At 40.4% G+C, this 13,065-nt stretch overlaps 1 protein-coding gene across 5 annotated transcripts in view; it reads right to left on the bottom strand.

Moving 5' to 3' along the window:
- Positions 1-13,065, bottom strand: part of IMMP2L (inner mitochondrial membrane peptidase subunit 2) — a 218,922-nt gene that overhangs the window by 113,808 nt on the left and 92,049 nt on the right. For 3 of the 5 annotated variants that reach the window (XM_070755517.1, XM_070755520.1, XM_070755519.1), the window contains exon 4: positions 11,877-11,942. In XM_070755517.1, coding sequence (XP_070611618.1) covers positions 11,877-11,942 — 66 coding nt within the window. Of the gene's footprint in view, positions 1-4,477; positions 4,724-10,395; positions 11,324-11,876; positions 11,943-13,065 lie in introns of those variants that run through there. The other 2 variants (XM_070755518.1, XM_070755521.1) reach the window with 2 other exon arrangements.

Raw genomic sequence — 13,065 nt, 5'->3', positions numbered from 1 at the left:
CTAACTCTTGAAGTGGTTTTAACTTCAATGACTGAGTCAATATATCCTTGTATCTTAAAATATTAGACCAGTTTAGTCTATTGGGGTGTATAAATACTTTTATTATCGATATCCAAAATGGTACTTTTGAGTAGTGTTTCGCTTTCATCTTTTCCCAAATTGCCATCAATGAACTTCTTATAATATGTCTCTGAAAGTAACTATTTATGTTCTTCTTCTCATACCGCATAAATGCGTGCCAACCTATTTGCAAGTCATGTCCTTCTAACACCAATAGTCTTTTATTGCTAAGTAAAAGCCAGTCCTTTACTCATGTCATTGCTGCAGCTTGGTAATAGAGCTCCCAATGTGGTAGCCCAAATCCTCCTCTTTCTCTCTTGTCTTGTAAATGTTTTTAACTGATTCTTGGTCTTTTCCCTTGCCATACAAATTTCGTTGTCATTTTATTTAGCTCATTAAAAAAAGTCTTTTCAAGTTTAATTGGAATAGTGGAAAATAGGAACAATAATCTTGGGGAAATATTCATCTTAATTACAGCAGACATTATTATTACAGAATCTGAATAATAATAATTACCTTTCTCTAGTCAGCAACTATATGTGGTTTATTCAGTCTTCTATATCTGCTGTATTATTATTATCATCATCATCATTTTAATTTTATTTATTTATTACTGATTTATTTATTATTTTTCTTATGAATTTTTCTTATGAATTATTTTTTAACACAAAATAAGATAAAAAATAAAAGACATTTGATAACATTGGAATGTTTTTGTAAGAGCTTTTCTTGTGGAAAATCTGATGCGGCCCAGCCTCGCCCAAACTCTACCTCCAGCGGCCCCTGGGTAAATTGAGTTTGAGATCCCTGGTTTAGAGAGTCTTTTTGGCAAAAGAAGCAAACTAGCAATAACTTATTCTTTGGCTAAAATTCCAGAGTAAAGTTAACACTGTAAAAGTTACCAGTTGTAGACAGAGTTCTTAGATGATTTCCTAAATAAATTAACTGGGGGAGCCAAAAACATTAGCAAAGCCAAGAAAGTAACTGTTTAAATCCAAAACCAAAAAGCAAGAGACAAGACAAACTGATTACACAACAAATGGCGTTGTTTCTCTACAACAAGGTGGGGCATGCCTCACTCTTAAATAGTGCGAGGGTGTGACCCAATGACCCAACAGCATTACCTATGAGTGACCCTTCTCCTTGCCAATCAGGTATCTCTCTTCCTTGACCTTCACACTCTGACACCCAGAGGAGGTTCCATTTATGCCTTTGATTCGCTGAGCCCTGGATCTGCTCTGTCATCCACTGATTGGCTGAGCCCTGAACATACTGTGTTCTTCCCTGATTTGCTGAGCCCTGGATCTGCTCTGTTATTCCTGACAGGAAATCCTGAAGGCCCCTCATCAGTGTCACTGTCACTGTCAGGTGCTGCAACCATCAGAATGGTCAAACAAGTAACAGCTTCAAACCTCAACCAACAAATGTTCTGTATTACATATTGGTAAAACAAATTAGAACCCAAAATACAAGTTGGATGGACACGACCTTGTAGATGACACTGAACCTGTTAAGGATCTTGGAGTACTCATCTCTAATGATTTAAGTGCCAGACCTGACTGTAACAACATTGCCAAAAAAAGCATTAAGAATTGCTAACCTAATCTTGTGTAGCTTTTTTTCTGGTAATATTGTACTTTTAACTAGAGCATACAAAATATTTGCTAGACCAATTCTTGAATGCAGCTCATCTGTCTGGAATCTGCCAACATACCAGACATTAATACAATTGAAAATGTCCAGAGATATTTCATGAGAAGAGTCCTCTATTCCTCTGTTCGCAACAGAATACCTTATGCCACGAGACTTAAAATTTTGGGCTTAGACAATTTAGAACTACGTTGCGTTAGGTCGGATCTAAGTGTAGTATATAAAATTATCTTTTACAATGTCCTACCCATCAATGACTACTTCAGCTTCAATCACAATAACAGAGTGGTCAATGCCTGGAATACACTAGCAGACTCTGTGGTTTCTTTCCCAAATCCCCAAAACTTTAACCTTAGATTGTTGACCTCACTCAATTCCTAAGAGGCCTGTAAAAGGCATGCATAAGTGCATCAAAGTGCCTACTGCCCCTGTCCTAATGTTCCCATGTACTCAAAATCATCTTTTGTATACATGTTTATACTTATATGTAATCTTATATGTGCTTGACAGAAAGAAAGAAAGAAAGAAAGAAAGAAAGAGAAAGAAAGAAAGAAAGAAAGAGAAAGAAAGAAGATGAAATGGCATGAACAAGGCTGAAATCAGTACCAGCAAAGTTCTAAATGAGTATTCAATTTTTCATTATTTAAATAATCGCCCCAAGAAAAAAATAGGAAAGGTTATTGCTGGAGAAATTATCAGACTAATTTGATAGGTTGGTCTCTCAAGCCAAATGAAGATGGATATGCTGACCAGTGGACCCTGCCATTGCATGGAAATAATGCCAGAAAAAAGACTAATGTGATAGATTGCTTTCTACATATTGTACTTCTTTTAGACCAGAGGTCCCCAACCTTTTTTGCACCAGGGACCGGCTTTAAGCTAGACCAGTTTTCCATGGCCCGGTGGGGGGGGGGGGAGCTAGCTGTCAGCGGCGCCGTAAAAGGGGCGATCAAGAGAGGAATGGGTGAATGAATGGACGGAGGGTGGGAAGGAAGGAAGGAAAGAGGGAAGGGACAGGAACAGAAGAAGGGTGCAAAGGAAGCAAGGAAAGGTGTGAAAGGGGAGAGTAAGAGAGGAAGGAGTGAAAGAAGGGAATGAGGGAGGAAAGAAGGGAGGAAGGAAAAGGAAAGCAAGAAATGGAGGGAGGAAAGGAAGGAAGGAAAGAAAGAAAGAAGGGGGGAAGGGACAGGAACAGAGGAAGGAAGCAAGGAAACTTATGAAAGGGGAGAGTAAGGGAAGAAGGTAGGAAGGAGAAAGAAAAGAAGAAATAGAGGAAGGGAAGGTAAAAGAGAGAAAGAAAAAGAGCAAGAAAGAAAGCAAGAAAGAGAAAGAAAGAAAGAAAGAAAGAAAGGCAACTTCAAAGAAAGGCTCACTGAGCATCTCTCACTCTCTCTCTCTTTCTATCCCTCTTTCTTTCTCTTCCTTTCTCTCTCTCCTCTTCCTTTATCTCCTCTCTCTCTCCCTCTCTCTTTCTCTCCCCCCTCTCTCCCCTTTCCCTCTCTCTTTCTCTCTCTCCCTCTCTTGCTATCTCTTCCCCCTCTCCCTCTCTCTTTCTCCCTCTCCCTCTCTTTCTCTCTCTCTCCCCCTCTTTCTCTCTCTTCTTCTCACTTTCTCTCTCTTGTTTTCTTTCTGTCTCTTTTGCTTTCTCTCTCTCTCACTCTTTCTTGTTTTCTTTCTCACGCTCTTTCTCTCTCTTGTTCTCTCTCTTGCTATCTCTTTCTCCCCCCCTTTCTCTCACTCTCTCTTTCTCACTTTCTCTCTATCTTGCTGTCTGTTGCTATCACTCACTCTCGTTCTCCGTTCTTCTCAGCGGTGACGCGCGCACGCCCTGCCCGCCTCACCTTTGTGAGAGCACTTTCGCCCCGGGCTCTCAGCAAGGGGGTTTGCAGGAGAGGTGGGGCCGGCGAAGGTGATATTCAATGTCGGGGGCGCACAGGCGGTTGCACGCGCTCCCTATCTCCCTGCTAGCCCACTCGGAATATTCAAAATAAGAAAAGCCTTCGCCGGCAAAGGTTTTTCTTATTTTGAATACTCCGAGTGGGCTAGCAGGGAGATAGGGAGCGCGTGCAACCGCCCGTGCGCCCCCGACATTGAAGACCTCCGCTGAGAAAAGCCTTTGCCGGCATTTCCTCTCGGCGTCAAGGAGGCGCAGCGGCGGGCGGAGAGAGAGGGAAGGGGGGGGCAGCGGCATCCCTCCTGGCCTTGGCGGGCCGCCCGACCCTCCCCACCTCCTGCAAACGCGGCGGGCGGCGGGAGGAGAGCGAGGAGCCGGTTCCGGCGGGTGCGGGGCTTGGCTGGCTGGCGGGGAGAGCGCCGCTGGTGGTGCGGAAAGGCCGAGGGGGCCCTGGCGCCGCGGACCGGCTGAAAACCCCCAAAGGCCCGGTGCCGGTCCGCGGACCGGCGGTTGGGGACCTCTGCTTTAGACTATATGAATAATTGCTTTTGTTTTAAGGATACATTTTCATTAGCAAATGGACAAAGCAGAGGTGGGTTGCTCCCGGTTTGGATCAGTTCTATAGAACCGGTTGCAGGAATTCCACCCCCGCTTGCCAAACCGGGAGCAATCACCGGCTGGCCACGTCCCAAATTGATTGTCTTGGCAGGGCCAAAGGCACCGATACCTTGTTTTTGGCTTCTGTGCATGCACAGAAGCTATTTTTGGCTTCTGTGCATGAACAAAAGTTTGGTTTTCAGCACTACACATGCATGTGCATACCCACAAAGCATGGGAGGAAGCGAACCAGCAACAATGTAAGTTACAACTTACCATCCACGACCTGCTCAGCTGATCACAGATTCTGAGTATCGAGAGATGGGTGTGGGTTGGTATCCTAGGCCAGTATCCCTGGCACCCGAGTCTGATAGCGAGGAGGTCACAGAGGATGTGGGGTCAGAATCTGAAAGCCAACCAGGTCCTGTTGCACCTCCAGAGGTGTCCTTGAGTGACTCAGGAAAAGAGGAAGAGCATCTTCTCAATGCAAGAGTGTGCAGGAATATCAGCAGACAGAAATGGCTGAACAGGAAGAGGTATATGCATTAATAGCTCTCTAGAACAATTAGCCACACCTTCTAGTTATATAAGGGTTAGTCTTATGACAAGCAAGTGCAGAAGTCAACTGAATAGTGTGAGTGAAGTTCGGTGTGGACTAATTAAGTTATTAGGATGAAATTATCAACCAAGAAGAAGGAACTTCTTATCTCATGTTCTTATCTTATGTTGGATGAAGGTGGTGCTGTGGATATTGCCTATCTGGACTTCAGCAAAGCCTTTGATACGGTTCCACATAAAGAGCTGATAGATAAATTAGTGAAGATTGGACTTAACCCCTGGATAGTTCAGTGGATTTGCAGCTGGCTGAAGCATAGACATCAGAGTTATTGTTAATGGCGAGTATTCTGAGCAGAGACAGGTTACAAGCGGTGTGCCACAAGGATCTGTTCTAGGTCCTATTCTTTTTAATATGTTTCTGAGTGACATAGGGGAAGGTTTGGTAGGGAAGGTTTGCCTATTTGCCAATGACTCTAAAGTGTGCAATAGGGTTGATATTCCTGGAGGCATCTGTAATATGGTAAATGATTTAGCTTTACTAGATAAATGGTCAAAGCAATGGAAACTGCAGTTTAATGTTTCCAAATGTAAAATAATGCACTTGGGGAAAAGGAATCCTCAATCTGAGTATTGTATTGGCAGTTCTGTGTTAGCAAAAACTTCAGAAGAGAAGGATTTAGGGGTAGTGATTTCTGACAGTCTCAAAATGGGTGAGCAGTATGGTCGGGCGGTAGGAAAAGCAAGTAGGATGCTTGGCTGCATAGCTAGAGGTATAACAAGCAGGAAGAGGGAGATTGTGATCCCCTTATATAGAGCGCTGGTGAGGCCACATTTGGAATACTGTGTTCAGTTCTGGAGACCTCACCTACAAAAAGATATTTACAAAATTGAACAGGTCCAAAGACGGGCTACAAGAATGGTGGAAGGTCTTAAGCATAAAACGTAGCAGGAAAGACTTAATGAACTCAATCTATATAGTCTGGAGGACAGAAGGAAAAGGGGGGACATGATCGAAACATTTAAATATGTCAAAGGGTTAAATAAGGTTCAGGAGGGAAGTGTTTTTAATAGGAAATTGAACACAAGAACAAGGGGACACAATCTAAAGTTAGTTGGGGGAAAGATCAAAAGCAACATGAGAAAATATTATTTTACTGAAACGAGTAGTAGATCTTTGGAACAAATTCCAGCAGACGTGGTTGGTAAATCCACAGTAACTGAATTTAAACATGCCTGAGATAAACATATATCCATCCTAATATAAAATACAAAAAATAGTATAAGGGCAGACTAGATGGATCATGAGGTCTTTTTCTGCCATCAGTCTTCTATGTTTCTATCTCCAGGCTACCTGCCAACTCAAAGTGAGTCAGTGAAAATGCTAGCTGTATGATCAAAGGAGATATAGCTGTGAACTGGATATTTGTTCTCAGAAGTTAATTAGCTGGCACAGAAAAGACATTCCTTGGTTGTGGCTGCATTTAAAAAAATCTCTGCTTTATAAATATTAGGAGGAAGAAGAATCTAGCTTTGCTGCCTATTGCAACCAGGAATCTCAAAACTATAACATATTTGCAGTGATAGCAGCGAATAGGCTGAAGAAATTCTTAAATGTGTTTTATACACATGGATCAAAATGGATTTTTACCGAAAAGACAAATTAGAGACAATATGCATATAATCCTTTTTTAAAATAAAAAATACAATCTTTATTGACAATAAATAGGGAAGAGGTACATAAAATAAAGAGACTGTACAAATACAAATGTATAGGAACTTTGAATGTATAGTTGTAAATGACATTACACATTTAAGAAAGAGAAGGAGAGAAAGGAAGAGAAAGAAAAAGAAGAAAAGAGGAAAAGAAAAAGAAAAGAAAATTTGTATCTATAAATCTATAAAAATGTGCTTATTGTTAACTTATCTGCTGACTATATTAATCTACAGCTTCTAGGTTCTTTACTATAAGTGTTATTAATGTTTCTGCAATTTTCATCTTGAATTTGGATTAGTTCTCGCGTTGGTTTCTTTAGGTTCCCATCCCCCAATGGGGTTCATATGTTATCATCTTAAGTGCTGCATTTTAGTCGTTTTTATCTGTTTATCTTCCTTCATGGTTTTTGTGGATTTATGCAGTGGTTGTACTAAATAAGACTTCTGAACTTTATGTTATATTTGTATATTCTCTTTTCCCCAGCCAAATATATAATTTATTCCACACTTTGTAGAATTCTGTTTCCTCTTTGTCCTGTAGCTGAAGAGTCATTTTTGTCAGTTCAGCACATTCAAATGTTTTGTTAATAAAATTTAAGGTGGATGGAATGTGGTCCAGCTTCCATGTTTGTGCTAATGTTATTCTTGCAACCGTTAGTATATTAACTAGTAGGTATCTGTCTTCTTTGTCTAATTGTTATCTAATTATCCCTAAAAGGAATAGTTACTGCTTTAGGGGGATCAGTTTCTGAATAATCTGGTCTAGGCATTTTTTAAAATTTTAGCCAAAAGGCTCTAGTTTTGGGGCATATCCACCAGAGATGGTAGTAGGTCCCTACTTTTTGTTTACATTTCTAACAAATAGGAGGTATGGTTGGGAACATTTTAAATAGACGGGTGCGTGGAAGATGCTATGGTTAATTTGTACAGTAGTTCTGGGTCCAAATTTTATTCCATTCTGATAGATTTATCGTATAGCCAAAATTTTGGGCCCAGGCAACCATATTGCCTTTTACTTCTTCAAGAAGACTGTATTGTAAAATGAATTTGTAGAGATTTGAAATTATTTGTTTGTCAGGGCCAAATAGAATTTTGTTTAAGGTGTTCATTTTTTGAAAACCTAGTTTTCCTTATCTTTATCATATCTAGATTTAATCTGAAAATATTGTAGTCGACCCAGATTAACACCTTTATATTGTAGTACCTCTTTGGAATTTAACTAATCTTTCTCATCCATTAATTCCTCGTGTGTTATGGGTTTACCTGAGACTAGGGCAATGGAGTATGTTTCTGCCTCTATGGGGGCAAACCATCTAGGCATCTGTATGTAGTGAAAGATTTTTATTTTTATCCAGGAGTTCATGAAACTCTTCCTGATGTAGTGGTGCCTAAAGGGGATATGCTTTTTATCCTTGTCCGCCATTAGAGAGGCATGCCATCCTTGTTATAAATCAAAACAATCTAAGATTAATATTCTTTTATCCCTTAGAATAATCCATCCCTTATCCAGGTTAACAATGCAGCTTTGTAGTAGATTTCCCAGTTTGGGAGTCCCATGCCCCCCCCCCCCCAGTTCTATGATCCTGTATTACGGTAGCTAAGTTTAATTCTTGCTTTCCTTTTGAGCCATATAAATTTGTGAATTATTCTATTGAGATTTGTGAGAAATGCTTTGTTCAATCTGATCGAGATTGTCTGAAAAAGAAAACGGAATTTTGGCAGAATGTTCATTTTAATTACGGATATTTTTCCCAGAAACGATAATTGTAACGTAGACCAGCGTTTCCCAACCGGTGTGCCGCGGCACACTAGTGTGCCGCGAGTCACAGCCAGGTGTGCCGCCAAGCTCCTAGGGAAAAAGGAGAGCTTAAGGAGAGCCCTGCCCAGCTGGAGATTCCCTGGCAGCACCAGGTAGAAGCCGGCAATGCAGCACCCTTTTCCAGTGCCGCGCAAGGAGCTGGGCGTTGGAGTTTGGGGTGGGGAGCGATGAAAGTGCGGAGGCTGGCGCCGCGGCTGCCCCCACCCCCCAGTGCCTCCGTTCCCCTCGCGCCCCTGGCTTCTCGCCGCTGACGCCCGCCCGCCCTCCCGCTCGATCTGCCCCTTTCTCCAGCTCCTCCGGCGAGCGCTCGGAGAAAACCTTCTCACAGCGGAGGTCGGAGAAGGTTCTTTGGAACGTCGGGGGTGCGTGTGCGCGCCCTATCCCCCAGCCAGCCTACCCGGAAAAGCTTTGCCGGCCTCCGCAGAGAAGGAAGAGAGAGAACAAGAGAGAGAAAGAAAGGAAGAGAGAGAAAGAGATAGCAAGAGAGACAGAATGAGAGAGAGAGAGAAAGAGAAAGAAAGAAAGAGACAGCAAGAGGGGGGAAGGAGGGAGAGAGAAAGAGAGAGGAAGGAAGGAAGAGAGAAAGAAAGAAAGAGATAGCAAGAGAGACAGAATGAGAGAGAGAGAGAAAGAGAAAGAAAGAAAGAGACAGCAAGAGGGGGGAAGGAGGGAGAGAGAAAGAGCAAAAGAGAGAGGAAGGAAGAGAGAAAGAAAGAGATAGCAAGAGAGACAGAATGAGAGAGAGAAAGAAAGGAAAGAAAGAAAGAAAGACAGCAAGAGGGGGGAAGGAGGGAGAGAGAAAGAGCAAAAGAGAGAGGAAGGAAGGGAGAAAGAAAGGGATGGAGAGAGAGAGAAAGAGGGAGGGAGAGAAAGAGGGAGGGAGAGAGAAATAGAGCGAAAGGGAGAAAGAGATATTTTTTTGTCCAAACTTTTTTGCGCCCCCCCAATGTTCCCCAGGATTTTGAAAATGTGAATAATGTGCCGCGGCTCAAAAAAGGTTGGGAAACACTGACGTAGACCATGAGTCTAAGTCCTTAGTTGTTTTTGGTACGAGTGAATCATTATTGTACTTTTTCAATGAACTGCACCTTTCAGATACTACTATTACTAAGTATTTTATTTTCCAAACTGTATTGATATGTAGCAGATCTTCTAATTTTGAGTTTTGGTTAGGAGTCATATTTTTAGTTATTATTTTTGTTTTTTCTTTGTTAACCTTTCGGCCCGCGACCTTCCCAAATCTTTCCATATCTTTTATTAAAGTATAAGCTGAAGTTAGGGGATCTTCAACCATGAATGCCATATATTATCATCAAATGCTAAGAGTTTATACTCCTCCTTATTAATCCTTAGCCCTCTAATTGTTGGGTTGTTTCTTACATTTCTTAGTAGCATTTCTAGTGCCAAAATAAAAATTAATGGGGCTAGCAGGCAGCCTTGTCGAACATCTTTTTTAATATGCATATAATCTTGAATACATTAGAATATTATGAACAGCATCCGAAAAACAGATAGCGCTAATGGTGTTGGACGCACAAAAAACATTTGATAATGTGAATTGGCAGTTTATGATTCAACAATTAAAATACGTGGACTTTTGAGAAAGATTTATAGGCACTTCCAAGCTAAGTGCCTGAAGGACACCATCCCATCATCAGGACTCCTGGCTGAGGCATGAGTGAAACTTTGGCCAAGCACCTATGAAGACAGGAAGGGGCTCTGCCTATCTAGTGCCTGGATTGCCTACAACACGAGCATTCATTCTCAACTTTATTTGAGATTCCTAGCTGTGATGTAAAGCAAACTAGCTAGGCCTAGGACTGACTCTGGCTGCGGCTTCCAGCTCAAAGCTGAAACAGAGGGATTGAGGGCTGCTTTAGGTGCTACCAGCTGGCACAAATGTACTGAAATGGGCAGCGCAAAGGCAAGTTGTACTTTGCTTCTGCATACTAAGGCTTCGGCTATCATTACTGCCACTTTCGCCCGTCCGCACCTCCTCTGTCACACACATGGTAGGGCACTCTTGATGCCATCTAAATCGACTAAGTTGCTGTGTACTGTAAGGAAAAAGGATGTCTCTCCAAACTTGATAAAAATGGTCTTTATTCCATGCAGTATTAAAGTACAAGAGTGTACAGAGGATTTAGCAGAGCAAGACTGATCACCCGGTACCAGAGTAACACACAATATATACATTTACATTCCTAAGCTCCTCCTGTAATGGGTGTGGGGTGAAATGTGAATACTGTCATTATCAGAATCTGAATAGATATTGAATTCACACCTGTCTGTCTAGGTCAATTCCCCTTTGTCTGTGATGGCCATTGCCCACTTACTATGCAATCCCAATCAATTAGATCCTGTCTCTCCATCTCTCAGGAAGGGCTATAGTGGCCCTATATAACTGTAGTTATACAGCTACCTACAATTCTGTACAGTCCCAGAAAGTTCTAAATAATTCTGGACAGTTCTAGAAACTTCTTGATAGTTCTCACAATTCCAGAAGCTTCTTAAGTATCTTGAAATATTGTGAATATCCTTAAAAATAGATCAATTTTAAAATATCATTGTGCTGACCACAAAAGCAAAGTTTACAGGGAATAATAACTTTTTTCTGTTCATTTAAGGTACAAACAATCAGGAAAACATGCTGCTTTCTCTCTCTCTCTTTTTAAAAAGGGTTTAAGTCTTTAATAGAGAACTTGAAAATTGTCTCATTCCGTTTCAAACCTCTGTTCACAAACCATTCCTGCCCATAATCTTCTTGTCCTGATTGTCACAGCTTCATGCTGGCCATAATGGTCATAGTCTCTGCTGCCTATCAGGAGGATTTCTTTGGATCTAGTGAAGAAATTGCCATTTCCCCATGGTCAACAAAGAGTCCTTCCTATCTTCATCACCCCTCCATGATAGCTTTGGTCCCATAGGGTCTCCTAGCAAGCAGGTATCAGCTGGGTTTTGTGGAGACCCACTATCCCATGTTCATCTCACTGTGACATCAATTGGTCGAATCACTCCTACATTGTTTTAAGCTGGTAAATCACCATCATGTCAATGTAAACAAGAGGAAGGAATAAATAAATCCCAAGCTTTCAGCTTCATTTTATGCCCAAACTTATAATTGTTAAAGAAGCCTAGATTTGTAGAAGAAGAAGAATCCTAGCTAATGTTGATACACAATTCTGTTGGGCACAATTAATTGCAATTTAATGCTCTCACATAAGACAAAAATAGCTTTTCCTAGTTTTTAACTACTTTTGTAAAGAGACAGACAAAGGGGTAATGTTGAAAATAAACAAGCTACATGCCCAAACATGCAACTTAATTCCAATATAGTTTATTAAGTCAGGGTCCTTGTTCCAAATTGAAACAACTATGACCTGTCGGCTGGTGAATATCTTTGCCTTAAACCCCTTCCTTTCTCATTAAAAAAAGATACAGAATGTTAATTATACATTTATACATTTATTTTATTATACATAATAGTACATTTGTCATACATGACAAAAAATGAAGGCTGTCTGGGATATCTCTCTATGCTAGAATACTTTCACAAATTTTTAGGTGACAATGTATAATACTTACTTGATGATGTCCCCTTCAAGAGCAATCACTCGTTTAACGATCTTCTGTTCTGGATTTCTTGGAGACCTATGTAAAAAATGGAAAGGACAATTATTTACTCAGCAGGGTTTTCATTGTTTAAAAAAAATGAAGAGAAAAACAGTCTGAAAATGAGGACTGTGCAGATTTTGATATCCGGATCCTGTCGACTAAGAGGGGCGGCATACAAAACCAAATAATAATAATAATAATAATAATAATAATAATAATAATAATAATAATAATCATAATAATCATAATCATAAAAAAAAACAATGTCATTTGGCAGGTCCCAAGGGAAGAGCCTTCTCTGTGGCGGCCCCGACCCTCTGGAACCAGCTCCCCCCTGAGATTAGAACTGCCACCACCCTCCTTGCCTTTCGTAAACTCCTTAAAACCCACCTCTGTCATCAGGCATGGGGGAACTGATATAACTTCCCCAGGCCTGTATTGTTTATGTATGGTATGTTGTGTGCATGTTTTTTTAAATTATCGGTTTTTAGCTTTAATTATTAGATTTGTATTCTACATTGTTTTTTTCTATTACTGTTGTGAGCCACCCCGAGTCCACAGAGAGGGACGGCATACAAATTAAACAAACAAACAAACAAATAAATTCTGCCTAATATCTCATCTATCCTTGCAGAAGTGAAGCTATTGCCATCACTGTCATTTCAGTGTAGAAAAGGAGACAAGAGCGAGAAAACATTTTTTAATCCAAAGACCAAGGTAATTTATTTTCTTTTTGTTACAAAACAAATTGGAAAATATTCATTGATGATCAAATTAATGCTCTGTTATAGAGAATGTTGAGATGGATTCATATATTTAAAAGTGAATTTACTACTAAATGCCAGCATAATAGCATACATGAACATTTATGTAGGTCATTTATTTCAGAGTAAATGGAAAATTACACAATTTGATGAAGACAATTTTCTCTTAAAACAGATTTTAAAAAATGAAGAGAGCTCCATATTCCATGGAAGAAACATAACTTTAAAAGATATGAGAGTGACAGCAGTTATAAACACTCCACCAAATAAATAAATAAATAAATAAATAAACAAACAAAAAACAAACAAATAATGAACGAATGAATGAATGAAAACAGTACAGATTCTGCTGATTATCCAACAGCTTCCTGCAATACTGATTGAATAATATACCG

This window comes from Erythrolamprus reginae, chromosome 6 (genome assembly GCF_031021105.1).
Source record: "Erythrolamprus reginae isolate rEryReg1 chromosome 6, rEryReg1.hap1, whole genome shotgun sequence".
NCBI lineage: Eukaryota > Metazoa > Chordata > Lepidosauria > Squamata > Dipsadidae > Erythrolamprus > Erythrolamprus reginae.
The sequence above is the reverse complement of the archived record's forward strand: the minus strand, read 5'-3'. Positions and strand labels throughout refer to the sequence as shown.